The 27,110-nt window shown below is 49.8% G+C and overlaps 2 protein-coding genes across 6 annotated transcripts in view; both read right to left on the reverse strand.

Moving 5' to 3' along the window:
- AP1G2 (adaptor related protein complex 1 subunit gamma 2) overlaps positions 1-3,682 on the reverse strand; it is a 28,796-nt gene extending 25,114 nt beyond the window's left edge. For 3 of the 5 annotated variants that reach the window (XR_014783965.1, XM_084806495.1, XM_084806494.1), the window contains exon 1: positions 21-3,682. Coding sequence is in view for 4 of the 5 variants with exons in the window: in XM_084806495.1 (XP_084662621.1) it covers positions 21-169 (149 nt within the window). In the remaining variant the exon portion in view is untranslated. The remainder of the gene's footprint in view (positions 1-20) is intronic. The other 2 variants (XM_084806497.1, XM_084806501.1) reach the window with 2 other exon arrangements.
- A 6,830-nt stretch (positions 3,683-10,512) lies between these two features.
- On the reverse strand, positions 10,513-26,292 carry JPH4 (junctophilin 4). Its single transcript, XM_084808682.1, has 5 exons — positions 25,914-26,292; positions 23,731-24,520; positions 15,800-15,918; positions 13,595-14,211; positions 10,513-10,593 (listed from the first exon to the last, which is right to left on the reverse strand). The coding sequence occupies exons 1-5, from the start codon at positions 26,290-26,292 to the stop codon at positions 10,513-10,515; spliced, it is 1,986 nt and encodes a 661-aa protein (XP_084664808.1).
- Between the last annotated feature and the right edge of the window lie 818 nt (positions 26,293-27,110).

The following is a 27,110-nucleotide window of genomic DNA, read 5'->3' on the forward strand; positions in this document are numbered from 1 at the left end:
AAAGAAAGAATTGGCCTTACTTGCTGGTACGCCTGCTGTGTCTGTCCGTGCAGAACTGTGTTGGCCATGCTGTCCAGGCAAGAATACAAGCTCGGCTCTTAAATTTCCATAATAGAATATCAACCTTGCCATTTTCTCGTCTGGTCTCTTTAGCCTCTGGCTCACCCATAAACTCTCAAAACTGAGTTGCTGCTTTACATATACTTGCTAGTAAGCTTGTGAGCTGATTTCGATCCAGTCAATATCTAAGCCAGAGTTAAGGCTCCTTGTGTATAGGAAAGCTTCTTGACTGATATGCTAGCTACCCATTCCTCGAGATTTTCTAGGTGGTATCCATGTATTAAGACTGACAATCAGAAATCTAATTATATGGAGGCAATCACCTTAGCTCCATGCCTTTAGAGAAAGGAAAGGTTCCTCCTGTGCAAGCACCAGACTGCAGCGGGGTGGTTTGCCATTGCCTTCCCCAGTCGGTTTAATGCTATGCCTTCTGCCTTTCTGGCTGGTCGTTATAAGAAATTACCTTTTGAACAGTGTTTCTGAGTCTCTGTAAAACAGCTGTAGAAGACACAGTCTGCTATATTACCCAGTATCCCCCCTATAACAATCTCCGTGACAAATACCTGTCTTAAATTTAGTCACAGGAAAAATGTTATTACACCAAGTTAGTATATTTTTTGTTATTAGACAAGGACAATTATGTTGCAATGTGTGTTTCTCAATTTGCGCTGGCAGCCAGGAAATAGAGCCCGATTTGTGGGCCAAATTTGAATGTCTTCATGCTTGTAATGGCTTGTAGCTAAACAAATTAAACTAAACACTGTTTGTAGCTAAACAGTGGGCTCTCCCACACTGGAGGCCTTCAAGACGAGGCTGGACAGCCATTTGTCAGGGATGCTCTGACTTGGATTCCTGCATTGAGCAGGGGGTTGGACTCGATGGCCTTGTAGGCCCCTTCCAACCCTACTATTCTATGATTCTATGAAATAAAATTCTCTTATCTATAGTGGGAGCATCCCTTCCCTTTAGCGTTTAAAGCCATTTACAATTGCAGTCCTACACGTGCCTACTCAGAAGCAAGGCCCATTGAGTGCAATTGGACCTACTCCCAGATAAGTCTGTATAGTAGAGGAATCTCAGGCGGGAGGGGGGGAATCCAGTCCTCCTAGGGCCCCAATTTGGCCCTCTTGGGATCTGCAAATGGCCAAGCCCCCTTTAGCCCAACCACCGATCGTTTGATGGCTTCCTGGCATTTGTGCAGTTTTTGTGGGAGGGACAGCAAATTATCTCAAGTTTTGCAGAATCACACAACCAAATATATTTTGGAAAAAACCTAGGCCTTCTCCCAACCTGCTCTCCAGATGTGTTGGACTACCACTCTCATCATCCACAGCCAGTATGGATGATGGGAGTGGTAGTCAAGCACTTTTCCCTCCCCTATCCCTTTCTCCTTTTGTGTTGTGATGTTTTTTTTTAGATTGTAAGCCTGCCTTGTAAGGGCTATTTTGTTTCTAGTGATTGGAAGCTGCTCTGGAACCCTTTTTTGGTGGTGGAGTGGGATGAAAATGCTTTAAATAAAAAAAAAAACACACATCAAGAGGGCACCAAGTTGAGGACAGCTGCTCTAACCACTATCCCACACCCCCATCAGAAAACAAATTACCAGTTGCTATGGAACATGAAGTGGGGGGTTCTATTGTGCTCATGTCCTGCTTTGGGGTTCCCATAGGCATCTGGTTGGCCACTTTGGGAACAGAATGTGGGACTAGGTCTGATCTTAGAATGACAGAATCATAGAATAGTAGGGTTGGAAGGGTCCTACAAGGCCATCGAGTCCAACCCCCTGCTCAACGCAGGAATCCGATGGCTGTCCAGCCTCAACTTGAATGCCTCCAGCGTGGGAGAGCCCACCACCTCCCTAGGTCATGGGTTCCATTGTCGTATTGCTCTAACAGTCAGGAAGTTTTTCCTGATGTTCAGCCGGAATCTGGCTTCCTGTCACTTGAGCCCATTATTCCGTGTCCTGCACTCTGGGATGATCCAGAAGAGATCCTGGCCTTCCTCTCTGGGACAACCTTTCAAGTACTTGAGGAGCGCTATCATATCTCCCCTCAGTCTTCTCTTCTCCAGGCTAAACATGCCCAGTTCTTTCAGTCTCTCCTCATAGGGCTTTGTTTCCAGTCCTCTGATCACCTTCGTTGCCCTCCTCTGAACCCTCTCCAGCTTGTCTGCATCCTTCTTAAAATGTGGTGCCCAGAACTGGACACAGCACTCCAGGTGAGGCCTAACCCCTGCTGAGGGGAAATCTTCTCGCGTTCTTAATTCTCTTTTTGCAGCACGGCACCACCAGGCAGCAGGAAGGCTGTGCCGGTGGCACTTCTGTTGACACCTTGCCAGGAGGGGTGTCTGCGGCTGTTCCTTCTGCAGCTGCTTTCCCCGGCTACGCTGGCTGGGGACGATGGGCGTTGCAGTCCAACACCTCTGGGGGCCACCAGCTTGGGGAAAGCACATAGAATGGGGCAGCTGGCCAGAAGGAAAGCCTGCCCGCTTCTGACTACATGGGCTGAAGACTTTGGGAGAGGGGCGCCGTCCCACGGGCTTGGAGGGGCTGGGAGCCAGGACCCCCGGGCGCCTTCCTCGGCGCTCGGGCGGCGCTCGCCAGGCCCCAAGCCCCGCCAGCAGGACTCCGAGGGAGGTGGAAAGGCGCCGGGGGCGCTACGGCCTTATGAGCAGAGGCCATAGAGAAGTGTCTAGAGCGTCACAATACGCGGGGGTAGTCTAGGACTAGCTCGCGGCCCGGTTCTCCGAGTCTCTCTCCGCCATAGATTTGAAAGGCAGACTGACCCAGTAGGCTGGCTACCGGTGTCAGTGGGTCGTCAAACGGAAACAAAAAACTCCCCCCCGTAGCGGAAGCGAGCTCTGCCCATAGGAATCAACGAGAAATCCTGATTTCTCACGTGTAACTTTTGCAGGCCCGGAGCAAGGCCGCGCCCCCAAACGCGCTCACCCGGGAGCAAGCCCCATCGAGCTCGGCGGGGCTTACGTCAAGGAGCCGCGCATCGGGCGGCGCCAGTCACAGCGCCGCACGGCACGCCTGCGTGCCAGTGGGCTTATTGCATTGATCCCCCGCCTTTCCCCCTCTTGCAAGGAACCCAAGGCGGATTACGTTGCCCTCCTCCTCTCCGTTTTATCCTCACAACCACCACCCGGTGGGGTGGGGTGGGCGTGTGTGACGGGCCCAGCGTCACCCAGTGAGCGTCCATGGCCGAGTGGGGCTAGCGGCCAGAGGTGCTGGGCCGCGAGAACCGCGTGGGCAGCGGAGCCCTGGATTTGGCCGGGGACTCGTCGGATGCCCCTTGCCGCAAGCTGAGGCAGCGTCCCCCAACCTGGTGCCCTGCGCAGCTCCCGGCACCCCCCAGCCAACGCGTCCGGAGGGCAACCCTCTTCCGGAGACCCTCCCAGACTTCCCCAATCCGGCGCCCTCCAGAAGGGTCGGACATTTCCCAGCACACCAGAGGGTGGTGGGAGTTGTAGTCCAACCCATCTAAAGCGCGCCAGGATGGGGAAGGCTGACCTGAGGGCTGCTTTGTACGGGGGGAGTTTCACCAGCCCCACCTCGGCCTCGCAGTGTTCCCAGTGGAATGCACTGCGAGGCCGTCGCAAAGCTTCTCTCTTTGCCTGAGCCCAGCCTGCAACGTGAGATGACAGCGGCTCACGCTGCAGGGCTGTTGCAAGCTCCTCGCTCGGCCTCAGCCAGAGCACTAACCCGCAGTAGGGTTACGATCTGACTGGACCACATTGCAGGGTTGTCGTAAATCACTCTTTCAACTTCAGCCTCGCGGCCGGCATGCAGTAATTAGAGTGGACTACACTGCACGGCTGAGGTGAGCCGCTCTTTCCCAGCCAAAGCCCTCTTCAATCTCCACAATGGATTTTATGGGCTGTACTGGAACTCTGCATTGGCAAGATTATTTTTAGATGTTGGGAGGGGGAATTATATGTTTCCCATTTAATAACATATGTCCAGAAACGGATGGTACCATTTATTTGGGCGTGAATACGCTGCTACCCCGTCACAACACTAACATCCTGGTTTTCTCCATTGGTTTCTATGGGCAGCTTTTACTTCGCCGCCGGGGCACATTTAAAAAACGGCTTCTCACGCTGAACCCGGAAATATCTGATCTGAACAATGAAGTAGTCCAGTCTGCACGTTTAGGGCTCTAAGCTCACCAGTGGGCGGCTCTATGATAGTTCTCTCTATGGTTTCTCACCAGGTCAACCACAGAGATGCCACATTCCAGAACGTCTCCCTCCTTCCCTAAGCATAGAGAACAGGGCTAGAAAAGCCATCCCAATATCGATAGTCAAGAGGAAGGGCTAGAAGGGGGCAGGCAGCTCTTTCAGGGTTGGGTGAGCAGTTAAGGCAGAAATCCAACCGGAGTAGTTTCTTTCGTTTGCGTTTAAAAAGCAAAATGCATATATTCACGTAATGGATTGGCTCCCCTTTGTGTAACCGGGGGGTGGGGGGTCTGTCAAGGGCCTTATTCCCTCCGGGGTAATCTGTCAGGGGCTGCATGCCAGTGGCGGGTGGGTGGAGACAGTCAGAAGTGGGTAGGGCACCTCTTTTTCTGCCATCCCCTTTTCTCTCTTTCTGCCTTTTTTTTTTCACTTTCAGCCTTTCTCTCTCTCTGCCACCCGTTTTCTGTCTCTCTGCCACCTTTTTTTCTTTCTGCCACCCCCGTTTCTCTGCCACCCTCTTTTCTGTCACCCCTTTTCTCTCTGCCACCCTCTTTCTACCTTTTTCTCTCTTTTTACCACCCTTTTCTCTCTTTTTACCACCCTTTTCTCTCTCTTTTTACCACCCCTTTTTCTCTCTGCCACCCCTTTTCTTTCTGTCACCCCTTTTTGTCTTTAATTTTTTTTCTGCCACACCTTTTTTCTCCCTCCCAGCCATCCCTTTTCTCGTTCTGCTACCCCCTTTTCTCTTTTTGCCACTCCCTTTTTCTCTTCTTTTTCTGCCACCCCCTTCTCTTGCTCTCCCTCCCTGTCCAGCAGGCTGCAGGGAGAAGGAAAGATTGCTCTTCCCAGAGGTCTGAACCAATCACTTCCAGAGGGTTCACCCCACCCCACCCTTCCATCTCTCCATCCATTTCTGCTTTCCTCACCCCAATTTTTCCCCTCCTTCCCTCTGGGCTCCCCCATCTGCATGAAATTAGACTGAGGGCAGATATGGTGTTGCAATTTAGAGAAGGATTTTTTGTGTGCACAAAATAATCCAGTCAATGTATCATTTAAAAACACATATACAACCTGCACATCGGAATGTGAAAACTGTTTTGCAGCCTGTGGGCCTAAAAACAGCCCTGGGAGGCAGACCACTGTTATTCCCACTTCACAGTTGGCAAATTGATTGTGTTTGTCTGCTTGTAGTTTATTGGCTAGATTGGGCTGGTGTAATGGAGGAAAGAGGGGTATATACATTATATGAATGAATAAGTAAATTCACAGGGACATCTTTCCTAATGACTCTATGACAGAAGCATGATTTCAACTCGTGTCATCTCCCAGAAACGTTCTTGCAGGAGATATTGGGAAGAAGTAAAGTGCCAAGAAAAAATAAAATAATGTATATCCCAAAGAGCACTGCGATGGGAGAATTGAAGTCTTCTCTGCATCACCAATCCCACGAGTTTATGAGCATTTTTGTTGGTGGCACCAAGCTGTGAAATTTCCTCTCCAGGGAAATCTAGGTAACCTTCCATAAGCATGCTCAGGTCAGAGATATGAAATCAAAACACCTGCTTAGGCACACTTTTTATCAGACTGTTCTCTGATGCAGTTTGATTTAGGCTCATCTGCTAATATTAGTACTGCACTACTTTTTACAATTTGATTTCTCTAGCAGTTTTGTTGCCTTGCTGCTTTTACTGTTTTTACTTTGATGGATGTGAGCTGCCCGGAGGATCCCCTTTGGGCTCTAAATATTCAAATAAATAAACAAATGGGAGGGAAATTTTAGCTGGCACAGATGGATTGACTATAGTTAACAGCATGTAATACAATGCATAAAACTCACTGCTTCCCTCGTCTTATATACACAAATGCACACACACACACACACACAGTCAGGGCCAGAAATATTGGAACAAGGATAACTGTTTTGGCAGTTGGCCTCTGTACACCACCACATTGAAGTTGAAAGGAAACACACCCAGATGGGAGCAAAGTCAGGACTTCCAGCTGTAATTCAAGGGGTTTGACAAAAGTGGGGCACTAACCATTCAGGAAGGACAGCCAGTGGCATACACCCCCCCCCCCATCGTTGGTGGCTCATAAGTAATGGAACAAACCAACATCATTTCAAACTTAAGGATCGCCTTCAATACCTGGATGAAAATCCTTGGCAGTCAATGACTGCCTGAAGTCTGGAACCCATGGACATGGCCAAATGCTGAGTTTCCGCATCAAGCAGGGGGTTGGACTCGATGGCCTTGTAGGCGCCTTCCAACCCTACTATTCTATGATTCTATGAGATGCTTGCCAGGCCTTGACTGCAGCTGCCTTCAGCTGCTGCTTGTTTGTGGGTCTTTCTGCCTTCAGTCTTGTCTTCAGTAAGTGAAAAGCATGCTCTATTGGGTTGAGATCAGGTGACTGACTTGGCCATTGAAGAACATCCCACTTCTTTGCCTTCAGAAACTCTTGGGTAGCTTTTGCTGTATGTTTTGGGTCATTAAAGGTAAAGGTGTCCCCAACCAGTCGTGTCCGACTCTAGGGTGCGGTGCTCATCCCCGTTTCTAAGCCGAAGAGCCAGCGCTGTCCGAAGATGCTTCCGTGGTCATGTGGCCAGCATGACTGAACACCGAGGTGCACGGAACGCTGTTACCTTTCCCGCCGAGGCGGTACCTATTTATCTACTTGCAATTTCGTGCTTTCGAACTGCTAGGTTGGCAGGAGCTGGGACTGAAGACGGGAGCTCACTCCGTCACGCGGCACTCGGGTCTCAAACTGCTGTCCTGCCAACCTTCCGGTCTGCAGTTCAGCATCTTAACCACTAAGCCACTGCGGCCCTTTTGGGTCATTATCCATCTGCAATATGAAGTGGCGTCCTATCACTTTGGCAGCATTCGGCTGAATCTGAGCAGAAAGTATAGCCCTATACACTTCAGAATTCATCCTGCTGCTTTTATCAGCAGTCAGGTCATCAACAAACACCAGTGACCCGGTTCCGTTGGCAGCCATGCATGCACATGCCATAACACTGCCTCCACCATGTTTGACAGATGATGTGGTCTGCTTTGGATCATGAGCTGTTCCTTTCCTTCTCCATACTTTTCTCTTCCCATCATTCTGGTACAAGTTATTCCAGAACTGGGCAGGCTTTCTTAGGTGTGTGCTAGCAAAGGCTAATCTGGCCTGTCTGTTCTTGAGTGTTACCAGTGGTTTGCACCTTGTTGTGAAGCCTCTGTATTTACATTCATACAGCCGTCTCTTGACTGTAGATGTTGACAATGACATGCCTATCTCCGCAAGAGCGTTCTTGACCTGGCTAGATGTTGTGAAAGGGTTCCTTTTCACCATGAGCAGAATTCTGCAGTCATCCCTTTTAGTTGTCTTCCGTGGTCTGCTAGGCCTTTTGCTGTTGCTGAGCTTGCCAGTTAACTCCTTTTTCAGGATGTTCCAAACTGTTGTGTTGGCCACTCCCAGTGTTTTTGCTATCTCTCCGATGGGTTTATTTTGTTTCCTCAGCCTAATGATGGCCTCCTTCACTCACATGGACACCTCTTTGGACCTCATGTTGGGGGTTCCAGTGAACAGCTACCAAATGCAAATGTAACACTCAGAACCACCTCCAGGCCTTTTCTCTGCTTGATTGGTCATGGGGTACCCAGGAAACAGGCCACACCTGGCCACGCAACTGCTTGTCAGCCGTTCATTCCATTACTTATGAGCCACCAATGATGGGTGTGTGTGTATGCCACTGGCTGTCCTTCCTGAATGGTTAGTGTCCCACACTTGTCAAGCCCCTTGAATTACAGCTGAAAGTCCTGACTTCGCTCCCATCTGGGTGTGTTTCCTTTCAACTTCAATGTGGTGGTGTACAGAGGCCAACTGCCAAAACAGTTATCCTTGTTCCAATATTTCTGGCCCTGACTGTATATAAAGACATATGGGCATACACCTGCAACAAGCACAGCCCTACTCTTGGATGTATGGCAGTGGGCTGCTTACTCACAGCAGATAGAAAGACACTGTGCACATGCTCAGAGCCACCCTTCTCATCAGTATGTCACACATTCCGAGACTGAGCCTTACTGCCAATTAAACCCTTTTGTCTAGTGAAATACCAGTGGGTGAGGGAATGGGTGGGATTGGTTCCCACAAAAAAACCCTCTCAGTTTCAAACTTTTTTTATTAATATATTTTATTAAATTATTTTTTTTCCTGCAAGACTTAATGTTTTTTTCAATCCCAAAGACACGAAATAAGAAATATCCAGTCAAAAAGGCAAACCAGGAAGAGGAGAGGGAATAAGGTGGGAGGGGAATTTTTCGGATCAAGGCTGGAGCGAAGCACTGGAAGAAAGGGGGCAGGCAGTAGAAAACCGTAGGGAAGGGTTAATTTCTTTCCTGTTTTTGGCGGCTATACAGACATTCTCAGTATACACAGCACACAGCAAAGGATCAGTCGCTCCCTCATGCAGAATCCAGGGAGGGGCTGAGTGGGAGATTCCTTGTGGAGGACACCCCGTTATATACCAGAGGACCTCCACCATCATCCTGTCTCTATCCATTGTCCTCTCTGGTTCCCAGTCACCCACAAAATGAACGGATATATCAGGGGCCACAGAGCCCGCTCCCTTTAAAGCCCTCTTTTAGCTTCTTTTGCCCTTAAAATGCCTCTCCTTGCCATCTGGAAGGCAGGACTTCCTGTATTGCACTCTGAGCGCCCTGAAAAAAGGCGGGACTTCCCTCCCCCCCCATTGCAGGGTCTCTCCTATTGCACTTTTCCTTTCCAAAGGCACAAACTTCTTGTTTTTTCCCCCATAGGGGTCAACTCTTTTACCCTCTAAAAGGCAAGTTATCTCCTTTTCGACTGTCAGCTCCTTCCTCCTTCAGACCTTCTGTGAGGTGGGCCTTCTTTCTTTGGTCCCTTTGTCCTAACTCCGGAATTTCCAGTTTACACCATCAAGGTGCTTCAGCCAATACTTTGGGATCCTTCCCCGATTTTGCTGGAGGGGGCACCTCAAGGAGGTGCTCCCCCCACCCATATACACAGCAGGACATCCTACCTTTTGCCCAGACACAATTTTGCTGCTGGAAGAGGCATTTCCTCGTTTGGTAGAGCAATGCCCACTTTCGTACATCTTAGACTTCCTGTTTGTGGGTATCACACAGTCCCTCTGTGAAATTCCCTTCTCCCAAGAAACAGGAATCTCCCTTTCACCCTCTCGCTAATTTATAATGTTTTTTTTATTCAAACGCTGCGAGAAAAATGTATATAAAAGCGTAAATAAAAAGTTAACTTTTTTTGTTTGTTTCTTCTTTTGTCTGTTTTTGTTTGAAAAGAAGGTTCCAGTTCCCTCAGGGAAAGGAGGTGGCAAATAGAAAGAGATGAAGAGAGAGAGAGAGAGAGAGAGAGAGAGAGGAGTGAAAATATGAATATGGAAAAGGGAGAGTAAGACAAAGCCTTCCCCTTGAATGTTCTCAAAATTTTGCAAACTTTTTCAAGATTCCCTTGCATCCCTTTTCTCTCCTCCTTCCAACAGTGTAGAAAAGGAGACAAGGAACATATAGGAATTTGTACCTTTTTTTAAAAAAAGAACTACATCGGCCCCTTCTCTCCAATACAGAATTTCAGGGAAGCGTCTTATCTGTGTATGTGTGTGAGACAGATAATTAATGTTCATGTGCACTATAAGAATTGGGGAGGAGGACTTCATTGAGTAGCCCCCAACCCCCAGCAATCCTCCTAACGTTGGAGAGAGTTTTGAATCGACCCCTTAGGGCTGAGGGGTGGGGAGCAACTTCATGGCAGGCAGGCAGGCAGATCGGGACCCCCTGCAGTGAGTGGCCCCAACCAGATTTTGCAACCCCACAAGGCTAAAGCTCATCCCAATACCCCTGTCCAGTCTTATGACGGTCCCCTCCCAAAATTAAAAGGACAAGAAGACGAATGCCCCAGAGTTTCAAAGTGTGGTTTAGAACCATGGATGCAGCTGGATGAAAAGACCAGGGAAAGTGAGGTGGGGATGGGAGGTCGTCGTAGTTTCGGAGAGACAGCAAGAAAAAACAGAGAAATCTCCGATAGAAAGAGAGCCCTTCGTATGTAAACAATCTAGAAAGGTCAAGGGTTGGGAGGCTGCAACGGGGTGGGGGTAAAACAGGTGAAAAAAGAGAAGGAGGGGACAGGTAGAAAGGCAGAGGATGGATAAGAGTCTGTTACCAAACCGTTGTCGTGGTTGAGAGAGGAGGAAACGGGGTCAACAGCAGCCCCCTGCCACTGCACCTCTCAAGTGAGGAGAAGTGAGAACAGGTACGCCAGACTCACATCAACCAGCAGGACGGCGGCAACAACCAGCGGATGGGCTCTCTGCAAGAGAAAAAGGGGAGCATCAGGCAGAGAGGCCGGCCTGCGTCGGGCGCAAGCCCGGAGCACAAAACCAGAACAATGAACCTTGACCTGACGCAGCCTGGCCGTTGTCACGCTATGTTCTGAAGCCCCCGTTCCCCTTCCTTGCTGCAGTGAGCTTGGGGCGGGGGGTGAAATAAATGGCACACCCCCCCCCCAGCCCCTTTCTGGGAAAAGGAGCAGCGAGCTGCCCATCCTTGTCCCTTCCATTCCCACCAAAGTGCCCGTCTGCTGTTCTTTTCAAGCGGGCAGTTTGCACCAGAGGTAGGCAAGCTTTGGGGGCATGGGCACATTTGACCATTTGAAAAGCTGTCTTGGACGCCACCACAAAATGGCTGCCTTGGGAGGCATGGCAAAGGACAAGGACCCTGCCCCAAAGCCTGAGTGCGAGGCACAGGTGGGGTCTGAGCCGCAACACACGAAACAACTGCTTTGAACCCACAGTTTTCAGCACCAGCAGGAACATCTCACAGCAATCCCAGCTGCTGGAAAGAAAATGTGTTAATGGAAAACTGGGTGTGGGAGGGCACCTTGGTGGCCGCCAAGAAAGGTGTCCGGGGGCACACCGGTGGCACCATGTCGCCTGCTCCTGGTTCACACCATCAGCGAAGAGCAGAAGAATTACTCGTGGGTAAGCATTCCGGACTGGCTGCGAAGCCACACTAAACCAGGTGGGGGGTTCTGATAAAGGGTGAGGGGCATTAACCGAAACCCTTCTCGCAAAAGTCATGCTTAGGAGCTGGCGCAGCTTCTGGCAGCAACGCTGATGGGATCATCTTACTTAAAACACCCCATTGCCCAGACGCACCCCCTCCCCCAGCATCTTTTATCCTGCTCCGTTCCTGTCCTTCCTTCTCAGCCCTCAGAAAGGGCAGAGGGGGCCCAGGGTACGTGGCTCTCAGACTGCCATCTCGCTGTTCCAACCAGGGCCTCTGGATTATTTATGACCTGCAGTCATGCCTCCCAGTGCCCCCCACTGCGGCTGTCTCGCTGGGCGGGGCAGCAATGCTGCAGTGGGGAAGGCGGGGCCGAAAGGATGCTGCTGCTGCTGTGTGCAGGATGCTGGTTGCTATGAGACGGGAGGAAGAATGCCAGCCAATCCCCATTGGAGGCTGGCTGCGAGGCTCCCCCTCCGGTCCCTCCCACACCACTTTTTCAGCATCATTTCTAGGTCCAGATAAAGTGTGTGTCCGTGTGGGGGGAGTGAAACCAGAACAGAACATGCAGCTCAGTGAACAGCGAAAGGGGAGGGGAGGGGGGGGGAGAAAAGAAGGGGAGGGGCCAGTGTGCCCAAAGCTCAATTTTTTAGGCTGGTGGGGTCTAGAAGATGATATCACTATTGTGAGAACCAAGATCTTGTGGTTAAAAGGTGGGAATGAGGACTCTCTAGCTGTGCACCCAGAGAGCTAGGACCTAATGCAGCCTTCCCACCTTGGGGCCCTCAAGATGTGTCGGACTACGAAGCCCATCATGGCCAAGCTGGCTGGAGATAATGGGAGGTGTAGTCCAAGACAACTGGAAAGCACCCGGTTGGGGAAGGGAGTTTAACAGGCTAGCCTGGGGAACTCCTGAGCAGGATTCTTGGTCCTGTTCCTAGTTCTGGGAGCGGACTCCCTACTGGAGTAGAACTGGGGATCGAGGCTCTGGGGTCCTTCTGTCCCCTGCCACGTAAAGGGGAGCTCGGCCCAGAACTGGGGGAGACCTTGCGCAGAAAAGGCAGGTAGCTTCGTTTTGTAGATTCCAGTTGGGTGCTGCAATCCCGGGTGCACTCCGCGTTTCAAGCCAACAGCGTCTGTCTCCAAGTCTCCCTTCTCAGGGCTCGGAGACTTCCCGGCAGCCCTGCCTTCGGGACGCTGAAGAGCAGCGATGAGTTCTACTGCCCCAATTTCTTTGGGGGTTTTGTTGTCATTCAGTTTGGGGACGTTTGTTGTGGCAGCATTTGAGAATCCAGGAATTTGTGGGTGTCAAGCCAAAGCGAAGTAGAGGCAGCAGATGGTCCTTTAGGTGAGCGAGGTGGGCAGGCTGGGGATGGACCACCAGGGAGGAGGTGGCAGCTGTATGAAGGGGACAGGCAAACTTTCTCTCTACTCTATCCTCCACTGCTGCAGCAATTGCCTTGCCCCCTTTTCACAGACAGAGGCACTGCTCCTTCAAGAGCGGTGTGACAGACAGAGATCCAGCTGGGTCAGTTTTGCCCCCAGCATACAGTTGCGAGGGGAAAACTTCACCGGTTGCAGCCTGCCTGCCTGTCTGCCATGCCCATAGCTTCTGTCCATAACTATGGAAAGGTGGAACGCCTCTCTGGAAATCGTCACAAGGGTGCGTGGAGATATTGTGTGTGTGTGTGTGTACAGTATTGCAGAAAGACGATGCTTCTGTTCTGCAAGACCTACACATCCCTCTCCAGGGGATCACTACACCTCGCTCCCTGGAGGATGGAACCCGAGAGTCCCAGTACCTAGTGGTCTGCACTCTAAACACGCACGATCCCACTCAAATCTCTTCCAAGCTGCAGAAAGGGGACACGGGAAGCTGCCCTCGACCGGGTCAGCCTGTTGGTACTCTGATGGGCAAGGGCTGTCCAAGGTCTCCACAGAGCGAGGTCTTTTCCCCCATCATCCGTATCTGATCTTTTTAACTGGAGACACCAGGGATTGACCCTGGGATGATCTGCATACCTCTGAGCAACTTCCGCTAGGGAGTCAGGCGCAGCAGCTGTAGAAGAAGATGGGGCTGCAAGCCCAGATTTGTGGGCTCTTTTCTAAATCTTACACAGCCTAGTACAGCGGTAGGAAACCTGGAGGCCTCCCAATGCTTGGGACCACAGCCCCTGACCGCTGGCATTGCCGCCTGCGGCTTCTGGGAGCTGCTGTCCCTCACATCTGGAGGGTGCCCGGCTGCCGGCCCCTCAGCGGGAACAAATTTCCCAGCGCCCTCCATCACGTCCCCTCTGCACCCTTACCTGTCTCTCCCTTCTCCACACCGCTCCAAGGGCCTCCTCTCTCTGCACCACAAAGGCCCCTGCACCCCCAGGCAGTTCCTCGTTCTCCAATTCTGGGCCCCCAGAAACTCCTGCTGGTGCGGGCTCCAGCTGGGTCTCCCCGGAATAAGGCCTGGAAGCTGCCCCTTCCTCTTCTTCCTCCTCCTCCTCTTCCTCCTCCCGCAGGCTGCTGGAGCTGCCACTGGCTGGGCTGCCCAGCTGGGGGCGCCGGGGGACCCCCTCGTAATCCTCTTCCTCCGCTTCGTAGCTGCTGAGCTGCCCTTGCTCCCCCTCCCCCTCCCATAGCCCCTCGGGAGCAAAGCCGGGTGTCCGAGATGGGAAGCTGCCCCGGCAGCCCCACTCATCCTCGGGGTCGGAGGCCTCCGGGAGGAGCTGGCGGGGACCCCCGTTCTCCAACGGGGGCCAAGTCCGCCGAGGGTCCCCCCGCCAGGGCTGCAGAGGCGTCGGAGGGTAGCTTGGCGGGAGGCTCGGGTCTGGGGTAACGTCCGAGGGGGTGATGCCGTTCTCGTAGACCTGGGGGCTGTCGTACTCCTGGAAGTCAGTGTCGGTGCCTTCCGAATCCAACCGGCCCCGCGACTCTGGGAAAGGAGAGGGGTCAAGCAGTTAGAGCAGGAAGATCGGGGGTTGTAAAAGCCCTGGGTTTGAGGGAATGAATAGGAGGGCACTGCAAATTAAAAATGAGGTAGGGGAGGAGACCTTCTGGATTCTGTCTCCACTTTGAAAGCATCGAGAAGGGCAGAGCTAAGAACTAGCATCCTGGTAGTGCAGTCTCCAGGTTTTGGAGGGCCCTGGGGCAAGACCCGCTCAATGAGTCTACTTTCTCACCCCATTGTCACCAGCGGCTCTCGCTCCTCCTCCTCTCTCTCATCATTGCTACCACTTGCTTGCTCGACAGGCAGGGAGCCAGCGAGCAAGGAGGCCGGGGCATCTCCTGCTCCTTCTCGCCACCACCCTTGTCTGGGTCACAGCGAGAGGCAGAGGAACAGGCAGGCTGCATGGGGAAGATGAGAAGCAAGCCCAGGGGGCTCTTGTCAGTGGGCCCCTGCTGGGGTGTGGGCCCCTGGGAACTGCCCAACCATGCCTACCCTTGGCGCTGTCCCTGCATCCTGGATTCCATGAGGCAAGTAGCTTGTAGTTTAGAGTTATCACTATTAATTTAGCTACATAGCATCCTCAGCCACTCCAGCAAAACAGCTGCCTGTCCCAAGGAACTTTCAGCAGGGTTAAGGGTGCTTCCAGGCAGAGGGGTCCTAGCACTAACAACCGTGCAGCTATTCCATCTTTTTTTCCTTAACTGATTTTCTGTGGTAAGAAAAAAGACAGAAGCAGCAGCAGCAAGAAACATGGCGGGTTACAAGTGGATGACAGAGTCATCTGGACCCCAGTAAAATTCCAAGAAGGAGGCAAGCCAGTTGCACATTAAAAGCCACGTTTGGAAGCACCCGAAAGACGGAGGCCAGAATTCCTGGGGTCTTTTGGAGGGGAGCAGGTGTGTGTGTACGTGTGTGTTCGCAGGGAGGAGTGTACAGTAGAACCTGATTCATTGCAGGAGCCCCGCACAGGACGAAGCCGGGGATAAGCTGTGGAACCCAGGGATTCAATCGCTAAAGAAACCAACTGGATGACGACACCCCTTCCCCATTGCTAATTCCACCAAAAGTCTACTTAAGAACATCCCCGGTGGGTCCATCTCACCCAGCATTCTGCCTCTGACAGTGGACAGCCATGCACTTGTGTGTATCCCACGAGGAGGGCATGAAGTTGACAAATCACCCCTTTTTGCTAGCCCCAGCTGCCTGGTTTCGGAGCTAAACTCCTTCTAAGTATGGAGTGAAGAAATTCCAGCCAACTGAGACACAGGGTAATTGCTGCGAGGGGGAGGGCAGGGGGGAAGGGACAGTCACACAGAGGCTATGATGCGCAGAAAGATATGGAGGTGGGGGAATGGTTAAGAAATGCCCTACTTAATGCAGGGATTTTACGTACCTCATTTGTCCTGAGGTGCGGCATAAAAATGATTCCATCCAGAAAACATCCCCAAGGCAACAAAACGGGTGGCGTTGGAAGGCGGACAGAACAATATAGAGTAACCCCCAAAGCATCCCTTCCCCACAAACTTCCCATTTTTATTTCTGGGGTGCCCCAGCCATCCAAAGCAAAACTCACCTGGCTCGTTAAGGATGGGCTGCAGTTCCTGGGCCAAAATTTTGGCCAGCCGGGCAGCTTCCAGGGCTTTCTCTGCTGCGCCGAGCGCACCAGCGGCCTTGATGCGAGCGTCTGCGGCCCTGCGAGGAAAAGAGGGCTGAATGAGCAGGCGCAGTTGAAGTGGAGAGTTGGGCCTTCCCCCCACCTCCTTGAGTCGTCCCTAGACACTTTGCAGCCTGAGGCCGAGCAGGGACCCTCACCCCACCCCACCGCCCTAAGTCAAGGTGAAGAGTACCCAAGTTCAGCCTAGCTGAGGCAGAAAACCCCACAAACACGTCTCCCGCCACCACCCCAGGCTGCAAAAATACAACTAATCATTTGCTGCCCTTTTGTGACACACCAAATCAGCCGCCTGAGGCATCATCCTCACGCTACTAATAGCCATGCGGCCTCCTAGCCCACAGCTTCCAAATATGTACCTTTCCAGCTTTTCTAAATACTATGATCAGAGTTGCTTCTGCACCCCTGTTTTCTGCCTCCGAGGCCCAAGCGGTCCTCCCAATACGGCCTGTCTTCTTGCTATCATTCCTTATATTTCACAGTAAAACTTTGGCTTTCCTTATGGCTTTGTTCAGGCAAAGAAGAAGAAGAAGAAGATGACGACAACGGAGGAGGAGGAGGAGGAGGAGGGGGGAAACGAAGCACTGTGTAACTTATCAGCAAGGGTTGTGTCTAATGTAATAAACTTCTTTCTCCAACTTCTTCTGTTCACATTGGGACACAGGGGAAACACTGAGCTGTAAACACTGGAAAACTAGGTAAAAATACCAAGCAATGTCACAGAAATGCCTTTGTTCTCCATTTTATTTTATTGGAGCATCCAGCTGGCCCAAGGGGCATTTCTACCCTATACATTTAAAGCTAGTTTCAAACTCATTCAACTGTCATGATCCCAAAATATGGACCCCTGGCAACTGCGGTTCTATTTTTATTTATTGTTAAAACCATAATTGCAAGCTTTTAGGAAGGCCCTGACAACTGGCTGGTTTGCGTTGGCCTTTTCCTGATTATGTGGATTTGGGCTGTTGTGGGTTTTTAGCTGAAGATGTATTTTAGATTTTAGTGCTGTCTAGGCTAGACGTTTTGTTGCTGGTGTTTGTTGTTATTAAGTTTTGCTGTTTTTATCATTGTATGGGTTTTTACTCTATGGGACTTTATTGTGTATGCTGCCTTGGGAGGGCTCTTAGAAATATTTTAAATAAAAGAAATAGTAAATGAATTAAATAAATAAGTTGCTATTATTATTATTATTTTACATAACTTCCCAGCCAAATACTGGTCCCTGAAGAGGGTTTTCAGGAAGGCATTCCTAGCATCTGCAAAAAACTACAGTTCCCATGGGTTGTTGGGAGAAGCCAGGACATTTAACCTGATATCAAACTGGTTTAGATTTGTACTGTACATCAGGGGTGGGCAGAAAATAGATCTCCAGATGTTCTGTACTTCAACTCCCAGCATTCCTGACCACAGGTGTATTTGTCTTTGGCTTATGCGTTACCAATGGATATAAATTGGCACTGTGTCTTAACGGTAGATACTGCCTGTTTTGTAATTAATTTAAAATGCTATGTTAGTATTAATGAAATGAATTGTTTGGGTTAGGGTAAGGAGGCGTAATTGCAATTGATGTATTGATATGTGCTATACGTGGGGCTGCCTTTGAAAATGGTCCAGGAACTTCAGCTTGTACAAAATAGGCCAGTGAGACTGTTAATGGGGACTGGCCAACATGATCATATTATGCCAGTACTTTTCCATCTGCACTGGCTGCCAGTCCATTTCCAGGCCTGATTCAAAGTGCTGGTGTTAACATTCAAAGCCCTAAATGGCTTGGGGCCAGGTTACCTGCCAGGACCCTAAGACCATCTTCAGAGGCCTTCCTTTGGGTGTCCCCACCAAATGAGGTGAGGCAGATGGCGACTAAGGAGAGGGCCTTTTCAGCAGTGGCACTCCAGTCGCGGATTGCCCTCCCCAGAGTTAGTTCTTTAGGGCGCAAGCCTATGCATGTTTAGACGGAAAGAATACTACAACCCTCAGCATTCCCCGGCCAGGGAATACTGGGAGTTGTAGGACATTTTTCTCTCTAAACATGCATAGGATTGTGCCCTTAGTTTTTGTTGTTTTTAAATCTGTTGCTGTATTTTTAAATGTTTACACCACTGCTGGGTGTGTTTTTTTTAAACTTTGGTTCTATACTGTAGTTTTACATTTAAAAAAATAGATGATGCTTTATTGTGCTGTATTTTATGGTTTTAATTGTTATGAACTAACCAGAGAACTTCGGCTATTGGGCGGTATAAAAACATAATCAATAAATATATTGAGAGGCATTCTTGGTTCTGTACGGCTGTTCTTGTGCTGTAAGCTGCTTTGGGCATGTTGTATGGGAAAGTGGCACATAAATTAAAAGTGAGTGATGAGTAGGCTGGTGGCTGCCATTTGTACTCCAAGTATTTGTGTGTACACGTCTGAATGTCTACTTTAAATAGAACGTAACACATCATGTTCTCTACTCTACCCTCTACTCAGCTCTCATTAGGCCTCATCTTGAGTACTCTGTCCAGTTCTGGGCACCGCACTTTAAGAAGGATGCAGACAAGCTGGAGAGGGTTCAGAGGAGGGCAACAGGGATGATCAGGGGACTGGCAACAAAGCCCCATGAAGAGACTCTGAAGGAACTGGGCAAGTTTAGCCTTGAGAAGACTGAGGGGAGATAGGATAGCCCTCTTCAAGTACTTGAAAGGATGTCACAGAGAGGAAGGCCAGCACCTCTTCTCAATCATCCCCGAGTGTAGGACACAGAATAATGGGCTCAAGCGACAGGAGGCCAGATTCCGGCTGAACATCAGGAAAAACGTCCTCTTAGAGCAATATGACAATGGAACCCATTACCTAGGGAGGTGGTGGGCTCTCCCACACTGGAGGCATTCAAGACAGGGACAGCCATCTGTCAGGGATGCTTTGACCAGGATTCCTGCATTGAGCAGGGGGTTGGACTCGATGGTCTTGTAGGCCCCTTCCAACCCTACTTTTTTATGATTCTATGTTCTGTGCATGAAAGCCAATGCTGCGGGCTGGGAACCCCATAAAAAGCAGAGTTCTCCAAACACGGTTACACACAGGCTTTGTTTGTTCAGACCTTTATATGAACCTGTGAAGGCTGGGAACAGGGGCAGTAGGCACAGTCCAAATCCCCCCCCCCCCCAGATGTACTCACTGGATGTGCAAAGAAGGCTTTATGCCAGCAATCAAACAACCTGGAACCTCAAGAACCACCTTCTCCCATATTTTTTTGGTCCCGTAAACCACCCTGGGGATTCCTCTGGAAAGTAGTATAGAAGTGTGTCTAATAAATAATAAATAAAATGGTAACATCGACCTGCTTGAAATCGGCTCCGGGGCCAATACTCTGCACCCCATCACAATCAAAGTTTTAATGGGTGGGTGTGAGGAAGCATGGTCCTTTTGGTGGGAACACCAACATTTGGGGAGGCCTGCCCTGCTGAGGTCCATCAGGCGCCTTCTTTTCTCGTGGTGAGAAGCACTCTGAAAACTCATTTGTTTAGACAAGCTATTAACATTCAATAACTTGCCATTTTAAGAACATACTAATCTGATGCTGCTGTTTCAGGTTGCCTTAATTGTAGATTCTGTGGTTTGCATATATCTTAGTCTTTCTTATTAATTTGGGGGGGGGGTAAGATGCTTTGGACATAGATTCTATGGGAAAGAGGGATATAGATGGAATGAATAACTGGGCGTGTCTCAAAGCAGTTAGAAGCTGCTGAGTGCCCATCAAACTATTTCTGAAACCCTTTCTGACACCTCAAACTATTCTACCCATTTTTCGGAAATGCCTAATTGTTAGAAAAGATGCCTCTTCTAAAAAAAATATTTCCCACAAAACAGACAGTTTCTCTGGGCTCCTTCGGACTTGACGAATGCTTATCATTCCTGTTTAGGGCAGGGTGTAAGTCCCAACTGAGAAGCAGGTTCCCACAGCTTATACATATGACAAGAAGACCTGTGTGTGTGTGTGTCCATTCATCCCAGAAAAAGCAATGATAGAATAATAGAGTTGGAAGGGATCTCAGAGATCATGTAGTCCTACCGCCTGCTTCATGAAGGCTCTGCAATGCACGATGCAGCTACAGTATCCCTGACATACGGCCACCCTGGCTCCGCTTAAATACCCCCAACAACAGAGAGTCCACCATCTCCCCTCCCGAGGCAGTCTGTTCCTCAAACAGCCCTCATTGTTAGAAAAATCTGCCTCCCTAAAATTTCCACCCATTGGTTCTAGTCCTCCCTTCCGGAGCAATACAGAACACGTCTGCTCCATCTTCTCCATGACAGCCTTTCAGATATTTGAAAACCACTATCACGTCTCCTCTTAATCCACTCTTCTCCAAGCTAAGCATACCCAGCTCTTTCAAATGTTCCACATAGGACTTGGTTTCGAGACCCATCACCACCTCCGGTTGCTCTTCTCTGGACATGCTCATTTGTCAATGTCCTTCTTAAAAGATTGTGCCTAGAACTGGACACAGTACTCCAAATGCAGCCTGACTAATGCAGAGAAGAGCGGGACTATTACTTATGACCTGGACGCTATGCTTCTGTTAAGGCAGCATAAGATTATATTAGCTTTTTAGCAGCCACGGTGTGCTGCTGGCCCATATTTGGTTGGAATAGAACATGTCCACATGTGGTACTCACAATCCCCTACATCAGGGCTGCAGAACCTCTTTCAGCCGAAGGGCCAAATTGCATTTTGGAGAAGGGGGGGGTGCATTCCACTGGTGGGAGGTGCCCAAATGCCACCATATCTTAGCTTCAAGTTCTTCCTGCTAGCCACTAAGCCTTAGGAGAGGCATTTCAGCCTTTTAGAATGGGGGAAAAACTACACACTACAGCTGTTTACATTGTTTTAAATTTTGTATGTTAGAGATTTTATATTCTGATCCTACGATCTTGTGTTGTCGTGTGTATTTTTGTGAACTGCCCAGAGAGCTTCAGCTATTAGGGAATATAAACTTGAAATAAATAATAACAAAAACAACTATTACTGCTACATTCCTTTTGTTATTGTTGTTCCTATCCCCCGCTTTTTGTATCTCTGTCAGTTGCCTAAGTTTTATAGCTGATATTGCTGCTGTCCTTTGGATTTGTTCATTTGTAATTCTATCCTGCTGTTTCATTATGGGATTTAATGTCTTGTCTACCATTTTGGGAGCCCTTGGCTGAAAAGCAGCATAAAAATAAATAAATATTAACATAACAAGGGTGTCTGTCACATGTGAAGCAGCCTCAATTCCTAGCAACTCCCAGTTTTTTTCTAGAAACAACTCTCACAGAAGGCCCACAGCTCTCTCAAGAGTATTGCTTCGTTTCATTTTTGATAGAAAGTCAGATGTCTCCCACTCCCCAATACACATATAATGTGTCCATATTTAATAAAAGGTTTTCTTACCATCATTTTAAATTCCAAGGTTGAGAAATACAACAAATATCTAACCATTCTAGAAGGGGACAGGTGTACATTAACCACTGCCACACTCTGAGAGAAACAACCCCAGATCCCACAGATACATCAGTCCTAAGCACATATGCCTGAAAGTAAGTTCCAGTGACTTCAGTGAAGCTCACTTCCCCACAGAGGTGTTCAGAGTCAGCATGTATGTGCTCAGAGTCAGCATTTATGGGTGCTGTTTTAATAGTCACATGTCTCCAGTACATTTCAAAACAATTCTTAAAGGGTAAAAAGAAATGTGGATATTGCTGCAATATTTTAATATTGCCTCATTTGGCTGCAGACAACTCTCCCGGGCGCTTTGCTCCTTGCATCCGCCCACAATGGCATATTTGTCTCTGTACCCACCCTCACAACACTGTGTTTCTGATCACCCACGCAGCAACCTGCAATCCACCTACATCTCAGCCTGTTTATGTACAACATAACAACTTAACACCCGCTCCTCCTGGTAGTCTATATCTTGCCCTCTGGTTTCCATGCCTCCAGGCTAACTTTCCCCCATGCTTCTGGGAGTATATCCTATGTTCTTCCCCCACAGGAAAATGCACACTACACTTACTCGGTCATTCCTGCCCAATCCCCCAACCCCCCTTCTCCATCCCATCCCATCCTTGGTCCATGCCCAGCAGATGCTGCTGCTCAGCTGTTGCCATAGCAGCCGCTAGCCAATCACCTTGCCATTGCCCAGTTGCCTAGGAGACCAGGCAGCCTACACCAGGCCTGGCCTTGGTGGAACCTACTTCCCTGTTCTCCTTCCTGCCAAAACACACACACAGCTCCTCTTCCTGCATGCGTTCTCTCTCTCTCTCTCTCTTTTAAGCGCGCGCGCACACACACACACACACACACACACACAAGCCCCTGACTAGGGACAAAAGAAGGAAGGGAAGGACCAGTAGAAAGGAAAGTTAAGGGACAGGAACATAAAAAAAGGAATGTGTGGCAGAGAAAGGAAGGCCAAGGAAAGAAGCATAGGAAAGGGAGACAAAAGAGAAAGGAAGAATGAAAGGGGGGCAAGGAAAGGAGGCAGGCTGGCAGGCAGGCAGACTATGGATGGATGAAGGGGACAAGTGAAAGCAGACGGAGAATGTGAATGGGAAAAGATTTAAAAAAGGAGAAAATATAGTGGCCAACAGCAGGGATGAGAAGCCAGCTGTAGGCAAGCACACAGACAAGAAGAGTCATCATGTCCTCGCCTTAGTGGCTGCCGCCAATGTCTGATTTTCGATCCATATGGGCAGCCCCCCAAGGCCTGGCACTCCTTGTGCCTTCCTGTCCCAAATGGGGGAAAACTGCACACACAGCTTTTTTGGTCCTCTTCCCCCACCCCTCTTTGTGATTAATTACTTTTATAATTAATTTTCATTTGGGAGCCATACTGAGAAGAGTTTAAAAGGCAGCCATCCAAGTCTGTCTGGGATAGGGGATCCAATGAAGGGGCGCTTTCAGGCCATTTTAAAATGGCTTCCTCTATTTGGTGAAGGGAAAGATGATTATCTTGAACAAACACAAGTCAAACACAGCTTGCTAGCAATACCCTAACTTTGACTAGACCATATCATTATAATCTCGCACCCTCCAACAGGATGAAAACATGCAAGTTATACAGGCAGACTGGAGACTCCAAGAGATGAGCATAGACTTAATTAACTCCTATTTGAGGGAGTGGAAGAGTTTAGGCCTTAAAAAGGCCTACAAGTTTGAAGAAAAATGCAGGCATCATCTAGATATATTTTCTAAGACAAAAGCCGGCATCTGAACTGGGCCGTTCCTACGTGGCGAATTTTAGAATCCGAAAGGAATGGAGGGTGCAGGGGAAGGAACTAATTTGTCACCACATCCCAGGCACATCTTAATTTAGAGGAGGCCCCTCAGGCCTAGCTCAAAGACACAGCCCCTTTGTTTGAATCCTGTATATGCATAGGTATGATCATAACCAATTCTCCTCCTATCCCAAAGGCCCCATTCAGACCAATTGACCTTTCTCCAACATTACTCTTGCCATAAGTTCAGCTTTAATGCTAGGCAATGAACCATTTTACATTTGCATGTGTCTACATATATTAATGTTCTCAAACGAGCCGCCTTCGCTGGCTTCTCACACACTCATTCACACTCCCGTCCCCATACAGTCTTCCACTTTTTCAGAATCACCCCACCCACATCCCAAGTTATCTTTCTCCCATTGCATTCCTTGAAACCATCACAGGAAGGAGTTTTCTAGTGGGACCTGCCAGCTGCTTCTTTCCAGCCCCAGCTCTACCTTTCCATGCCATTAAAGTATGGAGGAGCAATCTCATATCTGTGTCCCCATAGCAACTTTTGCCATCTCCCCCTAATGCCTCGCTCCTCTCACCTGGCGATGGCCAGCTCCTGCTTCTGCCGGGCCATACTGACTGCCCTTCTGGCCACTTCCACGGCCCGGTCAACTTTCTCCTTGACCTTGCTCCGGCGAAGAGGAATCAGGTTCTTCACCTTGCCGCTCACCAAACGGTTGAGCTTGTACTTGCCCTCTTCCTTGGAGCCATCGGGGTAGGTGGTGCGCCCGTAGCCATGCCGACGGTTGCCCAGCCACTCGCCTTCGTACCGCAGCCCGTTGGAACGGCGGCTCACCCCGTAGCCACTGCGGCGGTCGGCGCGCCACTCTCCAGCGTAGACCTCAGTGGAAGATCCCTCAATGGTCAAAGTCGAAGGAAGCTCTGGGGGTTCTGTCTCGGCATAGCTGAGCGTGGTGGCCTCACTTCCAGCCGAACTTACCCCTGCCTCACTCTTGAGCGAACCTCGCTTGCTGCCCAGGGAGGCCTTAGATTCCGCCCTCCGCACCCTTAGCCCGCTCAGGAGCAGGGAACGCCGAAAGAAGCCCCCTGTTTTCTTCTTGGCTCCCTTGGGGAAGTCTGGGTCGCCAGGGAAGGCCAAGACAAAACCACCCCTCGATCCTGAGGCTGGGCTATCCCCAGGGAGAGGTGGAGGGGGCAGAGGAGGAGGAGGGAGGGGCGGAGGGAGGGCATTAGGGTCAGTCTCGCTGTGGAGCGATTCCAGAGAGGTCCGGCGTGGGGAGCGCACCAGGGCTGCTTGACGGTAAGGGACACTCTGACGCACTCCGTATCCATGACGCTTGCCGGACTGCCACTGGCCCTGGTAGGTACCTGAGAAGGAGGGGAAAAGAGGTTAACCCAAAAGAACCGGTGAGGAATATGGAAGACATACAAAGAGAAGCTGAAGCAGGGATGACCAAAAAAAGAAAAGAAAAAAAGAAGGGGAAATAGGCCCCAAAGAAGAAGCATGGTTTCTCAGGGCTACCAATGACAATGAGCTGCTTTTAGGTGCATGGAAAGTGGGTCAGAGATCCAGTGTTTAGTTCTGGGGAGACATAAGGCAAGGTCAAGGATAAGATGCAAGGACCCAAATGCGGTACTTCATGCAGAACATCAGCCTTTTCTGAACTGATGGGCAACCTGGCCATAGATGGGTAGAACTGGAAAGGGCTGATTACAAACAGCAGCAACAACAACAACACCTGATGGATAAGTGTAATGAATGTCATTTTCTTTATCCAGTTCTGCATCTTACTCTTCCTTCAAGGAGCCTATGGGGTAGTAGCCCTCTGCTTGCGGAACTCTCTTTCAGTTCATACCCACCAGGCCCCCATCCTGGCAGCGCTTCAAGCGGGCCCTTGGCCCACAACTGAGTTAGGACTCGATTGGGTGCCATTGCATATATGGGGTTATCTGGCTTAAATGGTTAAAATGCTGGTATTTTGTTCGTATTGTTTTATCATAGTTTTATTGTGTTTTGTGGTTTTAATCTTGTACTACACCTTGGGGGTGGTTTCATTTAAAAGACAGCCTATAAAACTTTTAAAGAAATGAATAATAAATTTCTTCACATTTAAAATGGTAGATCTGATGAGAGAGAGAGAGAGAGAGAGAGAGAGAGATTGTGATGCGTTCAAGGCTATCGAATGAACTCAGTCACCTAGCAGGGATTTCAACCTATGTCCCGCTGGTTGAAATCCAACCATCTCTCCACTGCACCACCCCATCTCTCTCAGTGTTGAACGGATAGACTTTATTTTTAAATTTATATTCCGCCTTTTTCTTTCTTAAGGAACCCAAGGCGGAATACATAATCCTCCTCTCCATTTTATCCTCACAACCACCACCTTAGCTTGGGCTGAGAGTCTGTGACTGGCCCAAAGTCACCCAGTGAGCTTCCATGGCCTAGTGGGGACTAGAACCCAGATCTCCTGACTCCCAGTCCAACACTCCAGCCACTATAACACACTGGCTCTCAGCAGATACACAACCGGATGAAGCAAAGTAGCACAGGGCATGGAAAGAGTGATGGAGAGATGTAGGAAATTAGAGAAGTGGAGAAGCCATGCAACATACTAAATGAGCAAGCCCAGGAATGGAGAGGTACAGCATTTAACTGGATGTATGGAAGTGGAGAATGGCGTTATTGGCATGTTAATGACAGGGCAAATGACAGGTGGCAAGAGTGGAACCCTGGCCTTCTTGCTATAGTCTGCCCTCTCACCTCCATCAGCGTACGTCTCCATGCCATATCCATCCTGCAGGCCCTCACGCCACATGCCTTCATAGATGACTCCTGAACGGCTTTCCCAGACGCCCGAACGCCCCTTCAGCCCATGGCTCCATTCCCCCTTATAGTTCCACTTGCTCTTGCGCTCCACACCCAGTCCACTGCGCTTGCCTTGACTCCAGTGACCTTGGTAGGTGTTCCCACTGGGCCAAGTGTAGACACCCAGGGACTCAAAGCCACGGCTCCAGCGCCCACTGTACTCCCCCTGGGCTCCGGGACCTGTGCAGACGCCGTAGCCATGTGCCCGGCCCTCCTCCCAGTCACCCACATAGCAGCCACCATCGTCAAACTCGAACCTGCCTCCGTTGGACATTCATGTAACGTTTCTCCCCGGCCAATCGGGCGCCAATTACCCACAAGTCCCTGCGTGCATCTCCGCTCCCCCTCTGGGGCGCCTCTACATGGCGCTGCCTACAGAGACAAACTTCAGCCTTGCACACTTTTTTCACAACCAGGCATCTGGAAGCTTTCTTGGTCCTGGAGGTCTCCAGCTACAACTTGACCAATGCCTGGTTTTTTTTAGTTACAGACATGTAAGGAGCTACGAGCTGTCAGAGGCCTCTCGACTACAGATCTACTGAGCTGCTGCGTTTGCTGGAACAGAGAGAAACTAGACTGTGGGCCCAGGCCAACACTTAGGGGATACGGGGACGAAGTACAACTACACCTATAAAGTTTACACCCCTCATGTTACAGGTGTTGAAATGCTCAAAGATCTCTGGTTCTATGTGAACAACTCTGTGGCTCATCTGCAATGACAGAAGCGTGGAGGTCTTGATGTTTCTGCCTACAAAAATATGTGGTTCACCTGAGTTGTACCACAGCTCAGGGGTTTCTGGCTACAAGCATACCAGTACTCCAAGTGGTCTCTAGCCATAGGTATAGACAGCCATTAGAAGTCTATCAAGACCCAGCCTTCTCTAGCTAGTGGCCCACAGAGTTTTGGGAGCTGTCTGGCTACAGGTATACAGCAAGGCCTGAACCTCTGTTGATGGTACAGGTGTGTGGCGGAGCTACAGGCATTTCAAGTTGTCCTTTGGCTGCAGTCGTACGAGGGCTCTAAACCATGAGGGGTGCTCGAGTTTCTTTGGTTAGCACCAAGCATTCTAGAGTTCCTAGAGGCTCCTTGTT

The sequence above is a fragment of the Heloderma suspectum genome, chromosome 6 (genome assembly GCF_057233095.1).
Source record: "Heloderma suspectum isolate Gila_16-S chromosome 6, 16-S_ref, whole genome shotgun sequence".
Lineage (NCBI taxonomy): Eukaryota > Metazoa > Chordata > Lepidosauria > Squamata > Helodermatidae > Heloderma > Heloderma suspectum.